The sequence below is a fragment of the Phaenicophaeus curvirostris genome, chromosome Z, assembly GCF_032191515.1.
Source record: "Phaenicophaeus curvirostris isolate KB17595 chromosome Z, BPBGC_Pcur_1.0, whole genome shotgun sequence".
Lineage (NCBI taxonomy): Eukaryota > Metazoa > Chordata > Aves > Cuculiformes > Cuculidae > Phaenicophaeus > Phaenicophaeus curvirostris.
The window spans coordinates 16,284,680-16,307,088 of record NC_091431.1 but is presented as its reverse complement, the minus strand read 5'-3'; the positions used below and the strand labels follow the sequence as shown (position 1 = coordinate 16,307,088).

General features: G+C 41.0%; 1 protein-coding gene across 5 annotated transcripts in view; it reads right to left on the bottom strand.

The window, feature by feature from the left end:
* MCTP1 (multiple C2 and transmembrane domain containing 1) overlaps nucleotides 1-22,409 on the bottom strand; it is a 294,838-nt gene that overhangs the window by 228,758 nt on the left and 43,671 nt on the right. Inside the window, exon 1 of one of the 5 annotated variants that reach the window (XM_069881064.1) lies at nucleotides 16,430-16,717. The exons of the other annotated variants lie outside the window; for them this stretch is intronic. Within the exon in view, the coding sequence (XP_069737165.1) occupies nucleotides 16,430-16,516 (87 nt within the window). The 5' untranslated portion in view covers nucleotides 16,517-16,717. Of the gene's footprint in view, nucleotides 1-16,429; nucleotides 16,718-22,409 lie in introns of those variants that run through there. 5 annotated transcript variants of the gene reach the window in all.

The following is a 22,409-nucleotide window of genomic DNA, read 5'->3' as shown; positions in this document are numbered from 1 at the left end:
ATCAACACCAGATTTGTGAGTGAGTAAGCACCAAGAACAATTTACATACATGACTTTCTTGTTTACAGACCAATTATACATCAAGTCACAGAATTATAGAATCATTAAGCTTGGAAAACACCTCTTAGCTCATCCAGACCAACCGACAGCCCAGCACTCCCATGCCTATGAAACCATGTGCCACTCCTATATGTTTTTTGAAGCCCTACAGGGATGGAGACTCCACCATTGCCCTCTGCAGCCTCTGCCAAGGCTTCACCACTCTGTCAGAAAAGACAATTTTCCCAATATCCAATATCCCAGGTTCCTCAGTCACTACCAGAACCCCTGGGCTCAAGGTCTTTTCCCAGTTCCATTCCACTTCTCCAAACATGCTCCACCCCCTCAATGTCCTTCTTGGAGTGAGGAACCCAAAACTGAACCCAAGATTCGAGGTGCAGGTTCATGAGTGAGGGACTTAAGTCCAGACACAATCTCTTCCCCTGCTCCTGCTGGCTACACTGTGGCTAATCCAAGCCAGGTTGTCATTGGGCTTGGCCACCTGGGCCACTGCTGGCTCATGTTCAGCTGCTGTCGATCAACACCCCCAGGTCCTTCTCCTCCAGGCAGCTTTCCAGCTGCTCTGCCCCAAGCCTAGAGCTGCACAGGATCGTTGTGTCCCAAGTGCAGGACCCAGCCCTTGGCTTGGTTGAATCTCACCCCATTAGTCTCAGCCCATGTACCCAGCCTGTCCAGGTCCCTCTGCAGAACCTCCCTGCCCTATTATACCCTCAAGGTCAGTTTAGGCCACACACTTACGGTCCACACAAAATATTCATTGGAATATTCCTCTTGATCTTAGACACAGAAAACAGCAACAGATTCAATCCCATCCTCCCCTACTGTTTTCAGTAGTTTTCCCATTTAACATAAAAGGACAGACAAAAACCAGTGTTCTATACAACAAACATCACCCCACACAGGCAAATATTTTTTCTTAAATAAACACTTCTCTTTGCACCAGGATATATGGCATCATGCTTTAACACATGAGAAAATAGGAACACCAGCAAAACTACAACAGAGCCCTTGCCCTAAGCAGTTTTGGAGACAACAGATATATTTTGGAAAATATAAAATTCCCAGGAAATTCCTTGAAATAGATGTTAATTCTTTAGCATAGCCAAGGGTATTAAAAATTGCATTTCTCATTGTATAATACTAATATATTTTAAAAAAATCCATCAGAAATGTTATCTGAAGGTGTTACACTGGGAAAAACGAGTAGCAAGTAAATGTGTACTGTGGTTTATCACTGTTGAAATTACAGTGTACATACTAACACTTCTACAGTATTGTAAAGAAAAGTCCAGAAAGGACTAAAACTAAATGCTGGTTTAATATATGCTTTCAAATTTACCTCCTAAGTAGTATCCAGTAGGTAATCAGTATCTAATTTTTTGCCTTGTTGTTTTATTGCTGCAGAAATCCTTGATGAATTAAGGTATCCATGTTTTATGGATGTACATTTTCTGGAACAATGAACCCTGGGGCACGGGTGCAAATCCCGAGTTCAGGCACTACCAGCTGAGCATATGCAAAGAAAGCATAACACCTTCTAGGAACTCTGCAAAGTAATATATTGTCCTTGTCAGCACTTAACTACTTAACCTTGTCCTTCACTGACTTCGTGATCTCCTATTCTCATTTGCTTCCCTACCTCCATTTTTTCAAAAGATAAAGGAAAGAATTTACAGAAAAGCATCAATCATAGCACTCCCAGCTCATTTCAAACTACTCAGTGAGCCTTTAGTAAGTGTGGCGTGACACCATAAGAAGCAGAAAAGAAAATGCACATGATATTGTATCTAAAGATAGTATAACTCCTTTTTGAATACTTGGCTAAAATTACTAATGCTTTTGGGTTTTAAATCTCATAAAACTAACTGTAAAGTTGCATAACATGCCATACTTTATCACACTGGCATCTTCATGCACAATTACTAACACAATAATTTTGAGGTATATATATTAAAATATATGCATAATATATATATTTTATTAGAAGTATACATAAAATGTAGCTAAAGGACAAAACAATGGTTGAATTACTAAAATTGATACTTCTAACCCAATACATGGTCATAAACACTTCATTTTTAACAAGCAAGTTTTCATCTTTACAAATAACATGTGATACTTATAGTGTATTGCATTCCAATTACCTCAAAAAATACTTCGTTAATTTAATGGGGCAGTAATGGTGAGACAGCAAGAACACCAATGCTACTACAGTGTCTCATTACAACTCTTAGAAGATGCTATGAAACCTGTGCTATCAAAAGTCATGTATAAACACAGGACTCCAGTACTTTACTTGCTACAAATGAGATTGAGACATACATCATGCTTATTTCATCTCTGTGGCCAGAAAGAACAAGGAGTCTTCAGCCATGTCTCAACCCTCAACAGCAAGACTCCGAAAGGGCTATGAGGTAGAAGAGTGATTGTCAACCAGCAACAGTGAATGTCTGAGAATACTTCTCCTGCTAGTAATTAGTAATAAAAAAAAGTAAATAAGTATATAAATAGTATGGTGGATGGAACCTCAACATGAGCCAGCAACATATGCTTGCAGTCCAGAAAGCCAGCCAAGTCCTGGGCTGTATCCAAAGCAGTAGGACCAGCAGGACAAGGGAGGGGATTCTGCCCCTCTTCTCCACTCTGGTGAGACACCACCAGGTGCCTTGCTACCAGCTCTGGAGTCCTCAGCACAGGAAGGATATGGAGCTGCTGGAGAAAGTCCAGAGGAGGCTACAGATATGATATGAGGGCTGGTGAACCTCCAGTATGAAGCCAGGATGAGAGAGTTGGGGTTATTCAGTGTGGAGAAGAGAAGGCTGCAGGGAAACCTTAGAGCAGCTTCCAGTACTGAAAGGAGCTGCATGAAAGCTGAGGAATCTCTTGATCAGGGAATTCAGGGACTTGATGTGGAGGCATGGTTTGAAGCTGAAAGAGATTGAGATGAAATCCTAGGAAGAAACATTTTCCTGTGAGGCTGTTGCCCAGGTTGCCCAGAGCAGTAGTGGCTGCCCCATCCCTGGATGGACTTCAAGGTCCCTTCCAATCCAAACCATTTTATGTCCAAAGTCATAAAAAATCCCACCTTCTTCAGAAACACAAATTGTTATAGTTTTCATATTCTGAAAATAAATAAAAAAAAAAAAAGCTATATTCTCTTAGGAAACCTCTGCTCCTTTTTAGTTCTCAGTAGCTTCTGAAAGTCTTTCACAGAATGTGCAAATTTTGTAACTTTACTGTTAAGTAAAACATTAACCAATGCCCAAGAATGACATTGTCCTAATTCTTTCTCCTCCCTCCCCTACATCTCAGATTAGACCTGGAATAAGGCTTCATTCAGTAATTATTAGGTCTTTATACTGACTATACAGAACCAAGCAGTGTAGGAAAGGACAACATAGAGCAGATTCTTTGCTGTACCTAAAACTTATCTAGTAGCCCAGGTTTTTACCTCCCTTACAATGAACTCTTCTCAGAAACTCTTTCTGTATTCCAAAGCACACCCTGTTAAGTTTCCTTACAGAAGCCCTTTAAAGAACTTCAGGCAAAACCACTGCCTCATCGGTCCACCAGAAATCCACTTTACCCCTCATTTATACAGCATTTCTGCAGCTGAATGCACACATTTTTCCATCATTGCTCCTGGCAGAAGGGAAGTGCACAAGTCAGTACTTTGGGAACAACCGAGCATCGGCAACACATTACACTGGGTGCCCTCCCTATATGTTTATAGCAATAATTTAGCAAAAATACACCATTTGCTGAATCCCACTCCACACAAAACGTAAGTTTCCTTCCAGGATAAGTTTCTGTATGCCTATGGAAAAGCTTCCAGTTAATACACCTTCAAATCTTCTCCAAATGCTTCCTCTACATTAATATACAAAAAATCAGAAAACCAATTATGTTCATTCTGTCTTCATTTCCCATTGAGCAAGGGGTTTTAAACCTAATGAAAGACTAGAGTGTCTGAAAATAAAAAGTTTTGATTCATTTATACACTCTAGCTCATCTATAAAATCCTTTTAATTCCTGTGGGACTAGCAAAGTCCATTAGCAAAACCAGTGCTAATTTTCACTGAGTCCCCATCCCTGGAGAGATTTAAATGCTGAGCAGATGTGGTGCTCAGGGATATGATTAAGTGGTAGAGCTGTCAGTGATAAATTGAGGGTTGGACTTGACGATCTTAAAGATCTTTTCCAAACTAAAAAATTCTGTGATTCTGTGAAAAAATACTAACATAAAACTAAAAATCATATTAGTGATTCATATTATACTAATGGCAGCATTACTGTAATCAAAAACACAGCCTCCACATTAGATTTGCTGTTCATTAGCTAACAATGAAATGAATAGAAGCAATATTTAAGCTAGAATGTGTTTCCTACCTCTCAGTTACAGAGCACTGCACAGAGGGCAGCAACAGCACCTACACACGCGCTCCCTCCAGCGCTGGACACGGTCTGCTGTGTTTCAGACGATGCACACAACAACCAGCCCTGCTGCCAGCACCGGTTATTTGGGGTAACACAGCAGCAAGCCGAGAAGCATGTAGAATTTCTCTGTTCTCTGGGATGATTACAGCTAGATTTAGACACACCAAGGATCCAACTAGAGCATCCTGCGCTGAGACACAACAGCTGGAGAGCCACCTCCGTCCCACAGCTCATGCTGCAGCACGGCTCTGATCCACAGAGGCTGGCAGATTTCTTTCGCTCTAATTACTCATTCCCAAAGCCCAGCTGGAAGCAGACTCGGTTTGAGTGGCTATGCTAATTTTAGGACCTCAGATCCACCAGCTATGTACCCTCCGGTATGCTTTTTCTGTCCCCAAAGAAACCCTTACAAATCTGTTCTGTGCTTCACAGTAGAAAAGCCACCACAAGAACATAAATAGAAGCCAGAAATGTTAGAAAGACAAGGAAGACTATTGGAAAGAGGTACATGAATGGATGCAGAAGAGAATCTGCATGAAGGGAATCGTGAAAAAGGGAAACAAAATGAAATTTGACTCACCACAGCAGTCATGAATTTTTCCCCAGTTGTCTGTGGAGAGCACAACCTGAACGAGTCAAAGTCTTGCTTCCACAATTCAGGCAGCTCTGACGGAGCTTTCACACAGACTGATAGCAAAGTGCGAATGTCTCGTAGTCGATGCTAACAGGGGAGGACAGCTGCTCACTCCCTCTCATGGACTGAAGCACCTGCAGTGCAGGAAAGCCCCTGCCATCATCCAGGATCCCACGCTTCAGAAATCAGTTCAGGTTGATGCAGCTGGAGGGGATGGGCTGTTCCTTTCTCCCTGAAGTGTCTTCTCTGGCTGCTCAGGCAAATAACCATGAAAAGTTGTTCACTGAGCAGCCAGAGACTGACTTAAATGATCTCAGTGTTTGAGAACCCTGACCCCCTGACTCCTATCTCAAAGAGAACTCAAACCATCAACCTAATGAGCAAGTTGATTAGAAACACCAGATTAACACGCTTTGGACCACACAGACCAAATATGAATTTGGAGAAACAAATCAGGTTATGGTAGAGCTTTTTCTTCTTTCTTTACTTCATCAGCCTCTTCCGTTGAGCAATCTCCACTTTTCCAGGAAACAGGTAACCAGCGATGGGTACCAAAAATACCATGTTCTCTTGTTAAACTGATGATTGAGAATCCTCAGATTCTGATAGTTTTCCCTCAGTTACAGCAAACAGCAGCCAGCAGAAATGGGAACAGAAAATGATCTTCAAAAGAACCAAAACTGTACAGAAAGCACAGTCTTTTCAAGCTTGTTTCAAATCTTTAACATAGCAAAATGTTCAGTAAATTAACAATAGCTTTGCTCTATTGTAACTTAACAAAAATTTTGAGGTAAAAATAAGTAATATTACACTGTATATCAGGGAGCAGTGGCGGCTGACAGTCTAAAGTTAGCTAACATTAAAAAAATTAACACCTTTTTTGTAATATTTGTGAATTAAGAACATGTTCCCACAAATATTTATCAACTCTTGCAATAAAACATTTGAGAGCAATAATTCGTAGTGGTGTAAAAATCTCACATTCAAGGAAAACAGGACAACAGGAGAAATTTTTGTGAAGTTTTGTGAAATGAAGTGAAAACAGAGATCAGAATCACGTTCTTGACAGTATCTTTTGATAAAGATGACACAAGACAGGTACACTGGGGAGTTATCCATCTCATAACTTTCCAGTAATACCAAAACTAACACACTAAACCCCGTAACATCTTATTTCAGTAGTCCCTAGAAGCGAGTGTATATATTTAACATCCATAAGGTGCTCTGCTGGCTCTCGTTCCCAGGTCTCTCACAGAGGACTGCCATCAGTAATTGCTGCTCTTCTGCCTCTGCTAATTGCATTCTTACCACCGAGTGCAGCTAGGAAAGGTGTAATCTCTTGAACATAAGTTTTATTGCCAGACAGAAAACATGCCTCTGAAAGAGTTTTTTGGTGCTGACTGATGATATAGTCCTGTTGTTCAGGCTGATTCCTACACTTCAGAATGTGAAAAGGCAGCTCTTCAGTATTGCTTATTCTCTGTACCTATTGAACACTGCAGCAGCTTTGCTTTCTCACCAGAAAATACTCCAAATCCAACACTGGAAAATTCTGAACAAAAATCCCAGAGTTTAAAAATCCTACTCTGTGGGAGCACTAACAGCTTAGGGAGTTCACTCCTGCACATCTCAGCCAGATGACAATACTTTGCTGTGATCACACACTCTAATACTTGGATTATTAGCTGAATTTGCTGGGAGTTCAGAAAGAAACACAAGAGCTGACTATTATTTCTTACATTTTAAGGAGGGTGCAGGTCAGCTGTCACAGAATATTTCTAATCATAGAATTGTAGAACCATAGAATTATGGAATGTTTTGGGTTGGAAGAGATCCTTAAGCCCAACCTGCTCCAACCCCCTGCCATAGGCAGGGACACCTCCCAATGGATCAGGGGCTCAAAGCCCCATCCAGCCTGGCCTGGAACACCTCCAGGGATGGGGCAGCCACCACTGCTCTGGGCAACCTGGGCCAGGTCCTCAACAGCCTCACAGGGAGACATTTCTTCCTAAGATTTCATCTCAATCTCCCCTCTTCCAGCTTAAAAACATTCCCCCCCATCATGTCAAAGCCTTTGACACAGTTTCTCACAGCATTCTGCTTGAGAAACTGTCAGCCTCTGGGCTGGACAGGCGCACACTCTCCTGGGTGGAAAACTGGTTGGATGGCCGGGCCCAGAGAGTGGTGGGAAATGGTGTGAAATCCAGCTGGAGGGCAGTGACAAGTGGGGTTCCCCAGGGCTCAGTGCTGGGTCCAGCCCTGTTCAATGTCTTTATCAATGACCTGGATGAAGGCACTGAGTACACCCTTAGCAAGTTTGCAGATGACACTAAGCTGGGTGGAAGTGTCGATCTGCTGGAGGGTAGGGAGGCTCCAAAGGGATCTGAACAGGCTGGACCGCTGGGCAGAGTCCAATGGGATGAGGTTTAACAAGGCCAACACCAGGTCCTGCACTTGGAGCACAACAACCCTGTGCAGCTACAGACTAGGAGAAGTCTGTCTAGAAAGCTGCCTGGAGGAGAGGGACCTGGGGGTGTTTGTTGACAGCAACTGAACATGAGCCAGCAGTGTGCCCAGGTGGCCAAGAAGGCCAGCAGCATCTTGGCTTGTATCAGAAACGGCGTGACCAGCAGGTCCAGGGAAGTTATTCTCCCTCTGGACTCGGCACTGGTGAGACCGCTCCTCAAATCCTGTGTTCAGTTCTGGGCCCCTCACCACACGAAGGACGTTGAGGCTCTGGAGAGAGTCCAGAGAAGAGCAACAAAGCTGGTGACAGGGCTGGAGAACAGGCCTTATGAGGAGCGGCTGAGAGAGCTGGGGATGTTTAGCTTGGAGAAGAGGAGGCTGAGGGGAGACCTCATTGCTCTCTACAACTACCTGAAAGGAGGTTGTAGAGAGGAGGGTGTTGGCCTCTTCTCCCAAGTGACAGGGGACAGGACAAGAGGGAATGGCCTCAAGCTCCACCAGGGGAGGTTTAGGCTGGACATTAGGAAAAAATTTTTCACAGAAAGGGTCACTGGGCACTGGTAGAGGCTGCCCAGGGAGGTGGTTGATTCAGCTTCCCTGGAGGTGTTTAAGTCACAGGTAGACGAGGTGCTAAGGGGCATGGTTTAGTGTTTGATAAGAATGGTTGGACTCGATGATCCAGTGGGTCTCTTCCAACCTGGTTATTCTATGATTCTATGATTCTATATCCCTGAACTCCCTGATCAAGAGATTCCTCAGCTATCATGCAGCTCCTTTCAGTACTGGAAGCTGCTCTAAGGTTTCCCTGCAGCCTTCTCTTCTCCACACTGAATAACCCCAACTCTTTCATCCTGGCTTCATACTGGAGGTTCACCAGCCCTCACATCATCTCCGTGGCCTCCTTTGGACTTTCTCCAACAGCTCCATGTCCTTCCTGTGCTGAGGACTCCAGAGCTGGTAGCAAGGCACCTGGTGGTGTCTCACCAGAGTGGAGAAGAGGGGCAGAATCCCCTCCCTTGTCCTGCTGGTCCTACTGCTTTGGATGCAGCCCAAGACATAGTCCATCTTTCTGGACTGTGAGCACACTTTGTCAGCTCCTGTTGAACTTCTCATTCCCCTGCACCCCAAGTACTTGTCAATAGGACTGTTCCCAGGCCATTCTCCACCCAGTCTGTAATTGTGTTTGGGATTGCCTTGACCCAGCTGTAGGACATTGCTTTTGGCCATGTTGAACTTCAATCAATCTCTGAACACATCAGAGACAGCATGTGGGAACCAACGGATATTGCTGAGAAATATTTGTGCTTGTTCCCATCAACCATTATATTCAACACAGACTCAGCATCTAAAGCAGTCCATTCAGCTCTCCAGCAAGGACAGAGCTGGAAACAGGGAGCAGGCCTCTTCAGTCAGAAGGAAATGACTGCACATGACACATACAGACTCAACAGGAGAGTGTCTAGCAATGCCCATGGACACACAGCCCTACAAATTTTCCCGGGTTTCAAACATTAAGTTCCACTCTATGTATATGCATAACTTACACGGGATCAGTAGGTGGTTGGGTTAACACAATTACTTGGTAAAGTTACAAGTGCAGCTCCTTTTTTTAACCAACTAGGAACCCCTGAATGCCAGTACATAATATACTAAGAGAAATTGTACACATTTTTGACCACTCCATTAGCAGAACTACATTTATATTATAGTCCCAATGATTCACCAGGTGAGTGGCCCAAGGAATCATTGATTTTCCATCATTCTCTCAATGAGTCCAGAGAAGTCCACAGAGATGATGAGGGGACTGTAGCATCTGTCTTATGAAGACAAGCTGCATAGGTTCATTCTGTTCTGCCTGGAAAAGGGAAGACTGAGTAAGGATCTCATCAGTATTTATTAATATCTGAAGGGCAGGTTCTAGAAGATGGGGCCAGACTCTGTTCAGTGGTGCCCAGCAAGAGAACAAGGGACAATGGGCCCAAAGAGAAGCAAGGGAACTTCCACATAAATATGAGCAAAAACTTCTTTCCTGTATGGGTTATTGACCACTGGACCAGGCTGCCCAATCAGAGTATGGAGTCTCCTCTGGAGATATCCAAACCCACCTGGACATGTTCCTGTGCAGTCTTTTTGAGATGTTGAGGTGAGCCTGCTTTAGAAGGGAGGTTGGAGTGGATGAGCTCCAGAGGTCCTTTCCACTCACTACCATTCTGGGATTCTGTGGTTATTAAGTACATATTTTCTAACAGGGTGCTTTGATGGATGACCGTAATAATGATTCAAGAGTTCTGGGAACCAAAGTCCTTCCCTGGTCAACATCTTTCATCGTCTTCATCTAACCTCATCCAAGCTCCTTCCACAGCCCATCTCAGCACAGCTGGCAGCACTCCAGATAAGTGGGAAAGGCATAAGTGGAGGGCCGTTACCCTCCGGTAACATCTCTCCTGAGAGGATGCCAAATCACTTGCTAGCCCACTTGCAACCACTACTATTAAAGCACAAGTAATACTCACACTTTACCAAGCCAAAATATAAAGACTAGAAGAGACTACAAAGGCAGGACAGTCATATACCTTCCTACACTTGGATCACGATGGATCTATCACAGAAAAATTCTCTAATAAGCCATACAAGACATTTGTGTTTACTTTTACATTTGTACCTCTCTAGTGATGAAAGGCATCCGTGATGTAAGGAAAGGACAGGAAGTGTACAGTAAAACCTGTTAGTTTTTGAAACAATTTCAGGAATGTACAAGTCCACAAGAACACTTAAGGACTTTTTGTATGAAAGACAAAAAAAAATCACAAAGCATTAAACCTGTCAACTGATAATTCCCAAGCACAGAAAAAGAACAAAGCTGATTAGAGGCAAAATGCCAAGATACAGTAAGTGAGTTGTGTCAGCCAGCACTCAACAGAGCTGAACTGTGAACTTATGCTTCTCATTCCTATACAGAGGGTGGAGAACTGTCCCAAGACCAGCATCCTTCAGGAAGATTATCAGAAGGCTGGAGCAACAGCAAAGTCAGGGATGGTTCCTTATCAGGGAGTGCAGGGATAGGAAAAGGGGAATAGTTTCCAGCTCGAAGAGGGGAGACTGAGATGAGATTTTAGGAAGAAATGTTTTCCTGTGAGAGTGGTGAGGCACTGGCCCAGGTTGTCCAGAGAAGTCTTGGGTGTCCCCTTCCTGCAGGTGTTCAAGGTCAGGTTGAATGGGGCTTGAAGCCCCTGATCCAGTGGGAAGTGTCCCTGCCTATGGCATAGTGGTTGGAACTGGATGGGTTTTAAGGTCCCTTCCAACCCAAACCATTTCATGATTCTTTTCTTTTTCAAGCATAGAATAATATCAAACATTTCAGGGTCTCCATTTACAAACCCTTCCATCCCTCTTCCTTCATGTATATAAAATTGTAACCTATTAAAAATTAATGGACTTGCTCTTAGAAGCCAGACTCCCAGTCTGCATTGTCTCTGGAAGGAGCTAGAGAGAGAGAGTCTGCCATATGAGTTGGGGGAAACCTTATCAAATATTCAGTTTAACCTAATTCCTGAGATAGTGTGCATTTTTAAACATGATTTTACATGCACAGGAGTGCATTACCTCTCCGTTAAAACTTTCATGAACCACTCACTTTGAATATATACATGATGCACTTTTTTATGAATAGACAATTTCAAACTGCATTACATATACACATGTTGCAAAGATGATTTAATGCGAGCATGGCACACACACTGGAAGAAATTTAGAAACAGTTACTATAACTGTTTAATGAGCAGATCTGGACAGGGAAGGTGTTGGGTTTTTTAATGTCCATCCTTTGCTCTGGAATTGTAAATTTAATAAAATGCAAGTTGAAAAACAAAACAGCAACTGCCCAGTAAAAGCCAGAGAACTTACAACAACAAAGGCATTTACTACAGAGAACTGTGATTAAGTATAACAGATGAATCTCAGAATTTGTGAGCATTTGTGAGAAAAGAAAAAAAAAGACACAAAAGAGGAAAAAGAAGGGAAAAAAAGAGAGAAAAGGAGAAAGAAGAAAAAAACAGAGAAAAAAGACAAGAAATGAGGAAAAAAGAAAAGAATGAAAAATGAAGGGAAAAAAGAAAAAAAAACCCAGAGAGGAACATATTTCATAATCCAAGACCTTAAACTCACGAACAGGGTATGATTTACCATTGCTGTAAACAACTGTTCAGTTCACAGTGCAGGAAGAGTTCTTGTCCTTTAAAGTTCTTCTGACTTTGGTGTATAAATTGCAGGATTAAATACTTTCTGCTCGTTTAAGCAATGTACAGACCTGTCAAAATATGTCACATTGCCATCAGCACAAAGAACAATGCAAGTCTATCCCTGCTTCATACAGGTTCCTTTTAGACATGTCAGGAAAAGTACAATGTATAAATAATGCACCTTTTTTAGAAGAATGATCAAACCTGTTTAGGGACATCAAACAGCTTCTGTGGAAGGACTCCCTTCGGAGGTTTGACACACAGAGTGATTCACATGCCACAGAAAACAGAGGAAGAAGCACACTCTGATGCAGTCAGTTCCACTGCATGAAAAATACCGGGAAAACCTGTATGAGTTTCCCCTGACCCATAAGATACAGAATCACCCATGCTCATGGTTTAGCTGAGCTCCACCAGCCTGCCACTGTGTCCATCATAGAATCTTTAGTTTGGGAAAGACCTTTAATATCAAGTCCCAAAATATCTGTCCACCACTAAGTCATATTCCTAAGCACTTCATCTTCCCACTCGTTAAACAATTCCAGGGATGGGGACTGCATCACATCCCTGGGTAACCTCTGCCAGTGCTTGAGAAACCTTTCTGTGAAGAAGTTTTTCGTAATGTCCAATCTGAACCTTCTCAGGCATATCTTGAAGCTGTTCCCTCTTGTCCTATCAACTATCACTTGGGTGAAGAGACCAGCACCCACCTCACTACAACCACCTTTTAGGTAGTTGTAGACCGTGATGAGGTTTCCCTTCAGCCTCCTCTTCTCTAGGGTAAACAACCCCAGTTCCCTCAGCCATCGCAACCCTTGTTCAGTCCCTCCACCTGCTCCTGCTGACCACACCATGGCTGATCCAATACAGGATGCTGTTGGCTTTCTTGAATCTCATCCCATTGGTCTCAGCCCATGGATCCAGCCTGTCCAGGTCCCTCTGCACAGCCTCCCTGTCCTCAAGCAGATCCACACTCCCACCAAGCTTAATGTTGTCCTAGGCTAGCATGGGCAATGTAGACCCCTCTGAACTGCAAAGAGATAGCAGCTCTTATACATACCTTTGCCAGGGTGCTCGTAAATCTAACCATCCTAATTAAAGTAAGTTATGCCTTTTTGCACGACAAGAACCAGAGGCACTCAATCAATATGCCCATGTTTATGTGTTGTTTTAAGAGCAAGCACACCATCTCCCTTTCCCTTACTCTCACCACAGGTTATCTGACAGGAAAAAAACTACTGGACAGACCTTTTTGCTCTGCTGAGTCACCCCTGGGTTATAATACACGTTGGAGAATGGTTTGAGAATGATTTTCCTTTAGGTAAGCTGAGCATATTGGTCTCTAAGATTTTCTCCATTTAGAATTTTCTCCATTCAGAATTTTCTTCCCTCTGAAAACTGTATTTACTGCAACCAAAGATTGTATTTTTCAACATCTTCCTAAAAAAGCAGGCACTATGTGTAATATTCCAATGTCCCTCTCTGCTGCTCATTACCCACAGGTGAAACCAGCTCTTCTTACAGTCAGAATTTCCATTTTAACGAATCTCAGGGTCACTACAGGTCCTTTTGCTGCAACATTACTTAAGAGTGTCTCACGGAGTTGTTTCCTAACTATGACTACTCTATCCCTTTATAATCTCTCCTTTCCAGGATGTTATTCCCAACACATAAAGATGAGATCTGCATTTCTCATCCCTCAGCACGCAGGCAAACACCAGTTTTGACTGTATTTAAAAACTGCTCTTTGTTTAAACATAGCTAGTTTATAACATCACTCAAGCTGTCATCTCTGCCTTTTTGCAACGTGTTGCCTGCCAATTTCATTAACAGCAAACGTATTTACTTCTAGATCATTAAATAAAACACTGGAAAACTCCGGATGGAATGCCCTGAGAAGCCTCAATAGAAGTATTTGTTCAGTGATGCTTGAAAGTGAAGATTTTTTGTGCATGACTATTTTTAACATGAGTTTTAATGATTCTGTGCAGCACAAAGTTTTAGATGTAATTGTGCAGTTTTAGATCTGTAAAGATCCCACTAGCATGAAAGGAAGCAGCAAAGTTAGGATGTGCCTCCAGCCCCCCATTCCTGCCTTCAACACAGGCTGAGGAACATCTAAAGCCGGTCAGCAGTGCTCTCACACACACATCCTCTCCCTGCCCAACATCGTTATCTTCCACTCATGGCATGTCCCTGAGCTAGGACAGAGCAGCTCCACTGTGCTGTTGGCAGAGGTGTGCTCAAGTGTGGCAGGTGTCAGTGCAGGGTGCATCCTATACATCCTCAGATGTGTTTTGTGTTTTAAAATTATGCCTTTCAAAGGCATTTTCCACAGATACCCCTGGCATAAACATTCATGATCACTTTCCTCATATGTTTCTGCAGTGCTACTTGATATATATCACAACAGGAGCATCAGTTATGGACTAGTGTTCAGTTTGCAATCCTACAATCTATTTAGGTAAGCCAGATTTATAAAGCCACCAAGTTTCTTTCATTGTTTTTGCATAATAAACACTAGGAGAACTGCAAGTCAACGTTTTGCCTTTGTCAACATTATTTTTCATTGATAATTCAATTTCATTGATATATTTTTAAGTGTTTCAGCAGTCAGAAAATTCTCAATGGAATAAATCAAAAGAGCATTACCCAATAAACAACTCTAAAAAGAAGGTAATGAAGCCAGAGCACCTCCAGTCAACAAAAATCTGGGGATGGAAGACACAGAGGAGCTTCATTTAAAGATACCAGTAACCTGCAGCCTGTGCAAAATGTTTCTAAGGGTTAACTGTGAGAGACACAGGAACTGTAGGATCACTGTTAGCCAAGAACATTCCTTTTTGAACAAACAGAATTTTGCCTTATTCTTAGAACTCAGGGAAATGTTTGCTTTACTTGTTCCCAGCTATTTGACGGAATTCTCAAAATTTTAAAAGACAGGGTAAATATGGTTGGGTGAAATAATGAACACAGCATATACCCAATTTGTCACCTCAGATATAGAATATACCTGAAAAGTGAAATAACATCCTGACTATCCCTTCTGCACACTACAAATACAACAATGTAAAAAATTATTTAACCACCAGGATGTGGAATAGATCTACCTTCAGAAACTGAATGTGTAATACGTCAGATTATTTAGAAATGTGTAGCACAAACATGCATGTATACATTTTCCAGGATATTCTTGTATTGATAAAGATTATATACCTCTTCCTCCCAGGAACTGAATATCAATGTTACTTTGAGGGAATTCTTTTATAGATATAATCTGTTGAATAATTATTTTAAAGACTCTCATCCCCCCACACCGTTACTTTTAAAAGAAATAGAAATTCCCTGGCTGATACACATCAAGCTGTAAATGTCTCAGTTGTTACACACAAATCCAAAAATACGTGCTACACATTTGAACACATGCACCGTTTGAAAAGCAACGTGCATTTGTTGAAGGTTACTAACTAGGCATTATGTTTAACATAAAATGCTTTTAAATAACTTTAAAAAAACAGAATCAAAATTTATGTTGGCTTTCAGAAAATGACCAAAACAGAATTGCTGTAATTCAGTGATATTCACTAATTTCATTCTTTATCTATTCAGCAGAGATTCAGAATACACCTGCTGGGTTTGAGCAAAAATTAGCAAGACCAGAAGTATTTTTGGAAGTGAGGAAGCAATGAGGGTCTGCCGTTGTTTGTGACCAGAACACAAACCCATGCAACCCTTCTCTTATATGCTTAAAATTGCGTACATGGTGATATATTTTATTAGACAGAAGTCAAAGCCATAAATTAAATTTCTACAGTGGAAGACTTGTCTCATTTAATTAAAAATTATTATTTTGATAGTCTATTCCATTCCAGACACCTAATAAAGTAAACTTGTACTGCACTTCATTTAGAATGATGGTACACTGTAAGGTTTATCATTTCTTGTTATTTACAAAATAAGCTACACAATTTTCCAAAAGCAGAATGAATTCTCCATATCTTGGTCAAAATGCAGCCCATTTTTGGTGGGATGCACCTCGCAGCAGCTGCAGCTGGCTGAGTTTTAACTCAGGCAAGAGAGGTAGCTTAACTGTGGGGCCAAATTTAGCCCCAGGTCAGTAAATGCCCAGACACCCTCCGCACATTCTCATGCCAGTTAACCCACACTGAGATGTTTATGGTGGAAGCTACAACATCTGATAGAGAAATGGGTGGTTAATTATTAACTCATCTTTACGCTATAACATCAATGAATAAGGCATACAATTATCTCAGAAACAGAAGCAGAAAGGCTAGAATTGGTGAAACCATTTGAGGGAGCAAGTGGCAGCATCCAGGTTTTCTGTATAAGCACCTTTCCTACAAAAATCTATTACCTTTTAAGAGAAGAGACTGGAATTTACACAAGCAAAATACATTTAACACAGTAAAGGAAAGACATAGGAGATAAAGAAAAAAGCACCCAACAGAGAGGCAGTTATTAAGTGGTTTAGTTACTGCCCATAAGCAGGAATATTCTGACAAATAAATCCACACAGGCTCTCATCAGAAGTAAACCATGCTATGGTTTCAGTTTACCTATTTAAACTACTTACTCCTCCAAGCAGGGCTCTTTCCTTCATTTGTGCCTGTAAAGGTCCAAGAACATTTCTGGAAGCGCGCAGATATTCATACACATTCATAACAGCACCTTCCTTCGCACGCCGCTTCCTTCCTGATCTAGCTCTGCTACCAGGGTAAATACTCTCATTTATCTCATAGGCAAGAAAAACAAGATTAGCTTGAGCCTGTGGAATTAAAATTCACAAATGTACTCCCAATGTTGTTTGTGCTGTGTTTGTCTGGAGAGCAGAGAAGTTAGGAGCTCTGCCGTCCATGCTCCGTGCAGCAATCTGGCTTCGTGTTAAGTTCTGGCAGCTCAACAGCAGCTGTGACCTTCACATAATCCAAACTTGGCACAGAAGCAGAAGAGCCCACCTCGGAGATGGAGGCTGGACACAGCACAGTCTGATCACACGGTCAGCAAAAAACTCCCCAAAACAACTGCCCCACAATTGTTTGCTCTTCTGGAAAATATTTTATAAAAATAATTAAAAAAAAACCAACACAGAAATTGGGTCCATGAAAAAGTTCCTTGTAAACAAGCAGATGCGTGACCATCAGGGTCTGTTTCCACTTCTTCCAGCTGGAAAAGCAAAATTACAACCACAGTGCTCAGCTGATGTGGTTGATTTTTTTTATTTCCAGAACAGTTCACTTCAATGCAAAGGTGCAGACAATAATGAACTCTGCAGAATATAACTCTGATTTTCTGATGCAGAATCCCACCTAGCTCCATCAGCAAACGTGCATGCATGGCCACTGGCAGGTGAGGAGATCCAGCCCATTGTATCCTCCATGAAGAGCTGATGCTGAGCTCTGCACAATGCATTGTGACAGCACTTTCAGGGATGCTGTGCTGTCAAATAGTTTGTTAGACTGGGATCTATTGCTGTCTCATCTGAGTGAGCCATTAGAGGGAATTGTATAAATAACACATATTGTAATTCAGAAGCCAGATCATAGACATTTTTCACCACTTAACTGACTTCAATGTGTGAAAAAACACGTAAAATAACCAGGGATCTGCCTCACAAAGATGTGAACTGACACACACAGGAATTCAGGCAGATAAAATCTGTGCTAGGAATCTGACGATTGTTCTCTGAACTAAGGAATGTCTGTTTATACTGCTTAGATTTATGTCCCAGCCTTCAGGGTCCCAAATACCTTACAGAAGACAAAGTACCTGGGGATCATTTGCATCCCTTCTTGTTATTTGCTTTTTCAGGGAGAATTCTTTAAGCATTAATGGAATAATTCAGACAAAATCCCCTTGCATTTGTTTTAAAGCTGGGTTATTTTCCTTTCTGCTGTTTTTCTTCAAGTTGATCTTAAAAACCAAACAGAACACAAAACTATGACATGTGTTTGAGTCCACACTTCAAATGGAGGGTTGTTGGTAAGAAATAAATTAATTAGTAGTGTGAAAAATCTATTTTGCATATCAAAATTATAAAATATTTTAAACTTTAATAGAGTTTTTTTAACAACAAAGAAAATTCATGTTTTGAATCATTTGCCCTTATGCATCTATACAAAATTATGCAAAACACCTCACATCTCTTCTCACGTGTTTTATGTTTCTCCAGTCTCAGGCTTTGTGAACTAAGTTGTGAGTGGGCACTTGAGAAATATTAGTTTTTTAACATTTTAAAATGGAATTCAGGGCACGCATTTCTTTTATATCTGTCACATCTGGCTTTTTGATTTTAATGTGTTTCAATGTATTTACTTCTTTTCAATTACAATTCTTTTATTTTTATTTCCTCATATCCAAACAACTTACATTCTTAATGTTTGCTTATCTTTTCAAATCTAAATTGCTCAGGAAGATGAAGTGGTAAAACCTTTGATTCGTAACATGTGAGAATATGCTTAAAAAAAACCAAGAAACACTCTGTGCTCTTTACAATAATTTTTCTTCTTGAGCTTACAGAGATTAGCATACAAATACTTACCTTCTGCCATTCAGTTTCAAGTATGCGAGTTCTCTGTCTTTTTATTTCTTCCAGAAACTTAATACCTACTACTGGGAGGTACAACAGAATTTTCTGACCGTCAATTTTATCAATTTTCCAGAACTGAAGAACACTATTTGCTGTTAAAAGAGAGGCTCTTCCTGCTGCCCCTTCAACAAAAAAAGTAATCATTCTTTCCTTTTCTATATATTCCTTAGTTTACTTCTTGCACTTAGATGTTGAATTGACATTGGTAATGTAGGAAGTTGATGTCCTGCCTTTACATAGGTATTGTACACTCCAAAACCCCTGTGTTGCCAGGGCAGATGTTTTACTCACTGGAGAACCAGCTCCTGCAGAATCCTGCTGCCTGCTCAGGCATAGTGTAGGTGAAAGCATAGCCTTGAACTTCATCCAGTTCTTTTTGCTTTTATTTGGAATTTTTCTTCTTTTTTAGCTGTTTATCTCCTTTAAATCCTTAAGGACAACCATCAGAAACTCCTAAAGCTGCATCCATCAGTTTCTGTCATGACATAATCAAAGTTTATATTAATACTAATTCCTTTCCTGCTCCCCCTTATTTGCACTTTCTGTTGTCAGAAACCTCAGCCCTGCTCATCACCAGGATTTTCTTTGTAGTTTATTGCCATTGCTTACAAAATCTGGTCTACTCAAACCTTTCAAAGACAAAAATAACTCACAATGTTGCATTAGCACATCAAAAAAAGGAGACTCTAATCTGAATACGACCCCTCCAGAGTTCAGAAATTTCTTCAACCGACATTAGCAGAGACTTATAGGATTGAAGTTTTTATTTTTGTTGGCTTTGTCTTGTTAAATGATCACATGAGAATGTTACAAGGAGTTGAGTTTGCATCACAAAAACTGTGACAGCTGCCCAAATCAATTGCCTAAATTAAGGTCAGATGCAAGCATTGAGACATCACCTGTAGGGTCATATCTTCAAAAAACCCCTCTGGCACCTCTCCCCACAGCCAGCACAGTCACCTGTTAACTAGTCATGTATGGCATATCTAGCACACAGTAAGTTTGATATAAAATATCCTAATGGTTTAATCTAATGCTTGCATGAAAACTGTATTCCAGTATTATCTTCACTTCACTTGAACATACACATCAAATATTTTATAAAATTAATTATCCCAAAACTTAATTATAAAGGTCAAAGATTTTTTCCTTTTACTTAACATTCTAATCGCCCTAAATCAAAACATCCTATGATTTGTTATCCTAATCATAAAAAATCCCTTCATATGAAATTATCCATATAACAGTATCCTGTATTCATCAGATTTTAAGTCACTAAAACTCAGTTTGCATTTCAAAAGCCAAGCATTTCACGCTTTTTAACAAATTAAAACCCTGCCAGCAAAGTTACAGTTTAAGATTTTGCAATATTCTTCCATTTATTTGAGTAAATTTTCAGTCTGAACTGCCCCAATGGTTCTTACTTTACTTAACCCAACACAGTTAGTACAGTGGCATCATGATATATCCCACATACCAAATCTCTCCAATATATATGGGTTTATAAATAAACACATGTATGAGTTTACAGAAATAGCGCTTTACTAAACATCATGATTTTAATCACTATTTTCCTGAAACCTTGCATGTAATGACTGGTTTTGCCACACTTTGGTTTTAAGCCACCTCAAAAAACTTATACTTAAATCAGTACAGGGAATTAGAACAAGAAAACTTGAGGGGAATGGGTTGTTAATGCCATCCTGCAAATTACATGGCAATATTCTCCAATAGTGAAATCCTATCACTTCTCTCTTCAGGACAGTAATTTTAGGAAAAAATATCTTCACCGAAAGGGTTCTCAGGCAGTGGCAGAGGCTGCCCAGGGAGGTGGTGGGGTCCCCATACCTGGAGGTAGGTAGATGAGGTGCTAATGGATATGATTTCATAGTGGATAGGTACAGTTGGAACTGATGACCTCAAAGATCTTTTTCAGCCTAATGATTCTAAGATTGCAACCGTTGCACATCAGCCAGTGTTCAGCACTTCCACAGCTGAACGTGGCCCCCACATTCCTAACAAGGTAATAATCCATACCCTCACCCACAAAAGGAAATTTTAACCGACTTTTGAGAGACAAACTTTTGTTTAAAATACAAACAACTGTAATTCTACCCCCTTATTCCAAATTCAGAAAAGAGATGGTTACACAAACATCTCTTTGCTCTGGCAAGGCTTCACAAACTCCCTCTGTGGGACCTACAGAGTCCAGCTCCCACAAAACTTTTCCAGCAGCAGTTGCATCTCCTTTCCAGCATTCTGCACCTCAGACCAACAGCCTTCCCCAGGCAACTGCTGCTGCATCTACTAGGATACAAACATGATCCCCACAAACTCTTCTTTAGGAAAAGGAAGGAAAAATATTCTTCCTGAACATGCTTCCTTGGAGCATAGCAGTGCACCAAGTGAATTCCTAAGTCAGATTGCACAATCATTCAGCCTTAAGTCTCTCTAAGACCATCAGCTACTATGGGGAGCTAAATCATGCTGCTTAGGAGTTTCCATACATAAAGAGAAGAAATGTAATATAATAAGAACTAATAAAGAAAATAATAGTGAGTGTAGGATGTTCACTGCCCAGCAGCTAGCAAATGCTGACACGAACTCATGTTGAATATGGATATGTGTAAATTACACTTATGAAATACATTGGTCACTCAAATTATCCATACACTGTGTGACAGAAGGATTAAAACCCTAGGACAGAGGACAAAAACAGCAATGGGTATCACCCATTAGATCAAGTCCATCTGACATGAACTAAGTAGTCTTCTACACTAATTATCTGAGTGTATAGTTACCTAAACACTGCTTTTTACTACCTGCTGAAAGAGCAGTCACAGACCTCAGACAGGAAATCCACATCTGCCGAGGCTTTGGCTGCTCCAGGTGCATTGAGGCAGATGAGACCCAGCCAGGGAGGCAGGTAATACTACAGCGCAGACAAAAGCTCTTCCTCAGCACCGCAGCTCAGGAACAGAATGTGCTGGATTCAAGTTGACGGATAAACATTGGCTTATTTTGAAAAGGTCACTATGTGTTGTTGTAAGATCTCTGCTCTCTGCTTACCTCACAGTGAGACCAAATCTCACACAAGAGTTCCAATTCTTTTCACGAGTGGATAAAGGCAGCTGAAATCAATGCTCCAGCCTGTGACTGTGAACCTCAAGCTTCATCCTTGACGGGGGAAAAGGAAGAGGGGGCCCAGGGCTGGAAGAAAATGTTCCCAGAGAGACCATGAGAGGACCAAGAATACAGCACTCCCTCTGGCACCATGACAATCACCTACAAAGACTGCATTCCTTGGCAAATAGGAAAGGGAATATTTTCCACTGCTACCCTCTATTCCTCCTTGGTGCTTCACACTACAACACTGCTCTGCTTCCTCACCCTTTTTTCTGTTCTTCTTTTTCTATTCTTCCTACTGTTCCTGGAAGGATCTTCATCAAAGAAAAAGCATGTGAAAACATCCCAGAACCTGTAAATATCAATTTAGACTAATTTGGTCTTCAAAAATTTTAAGGAAGTATGATTTTCAAGGAAAAATAGCGATCTAGGATAGCTATTCAGAGAATTCATGGAATGCTAAACCATGATCCACTGAAATCTCAAGTAATGCTTAAATGACAGCTTTAGCAGATGAAGTTTGCAACTTAAAAATCTCAGCTTCACAGGAACTTTAAAATACAACTTTAAAATACAATCAACAGAAAATAGTACGTAGACTTTTCTTCTTTCATATCATTTTTACACAATTGTTTCACTGATGACTTCTTTACAACCCTGAATAAGCTGCCTTTCCTTTAATAGTTGCTTGATGAAGCCTGTTGATCTTTATCTTATGCTTTATAAGACAGAAGGTCAGGAGACCAACATAACACCAGAACTTTAGTGTCTAATGCACGTACCTTGCCTTTTATAAATAGCAAACCCAAGTTTAGAAAGGCAAATATTGTCACAGGAGCAA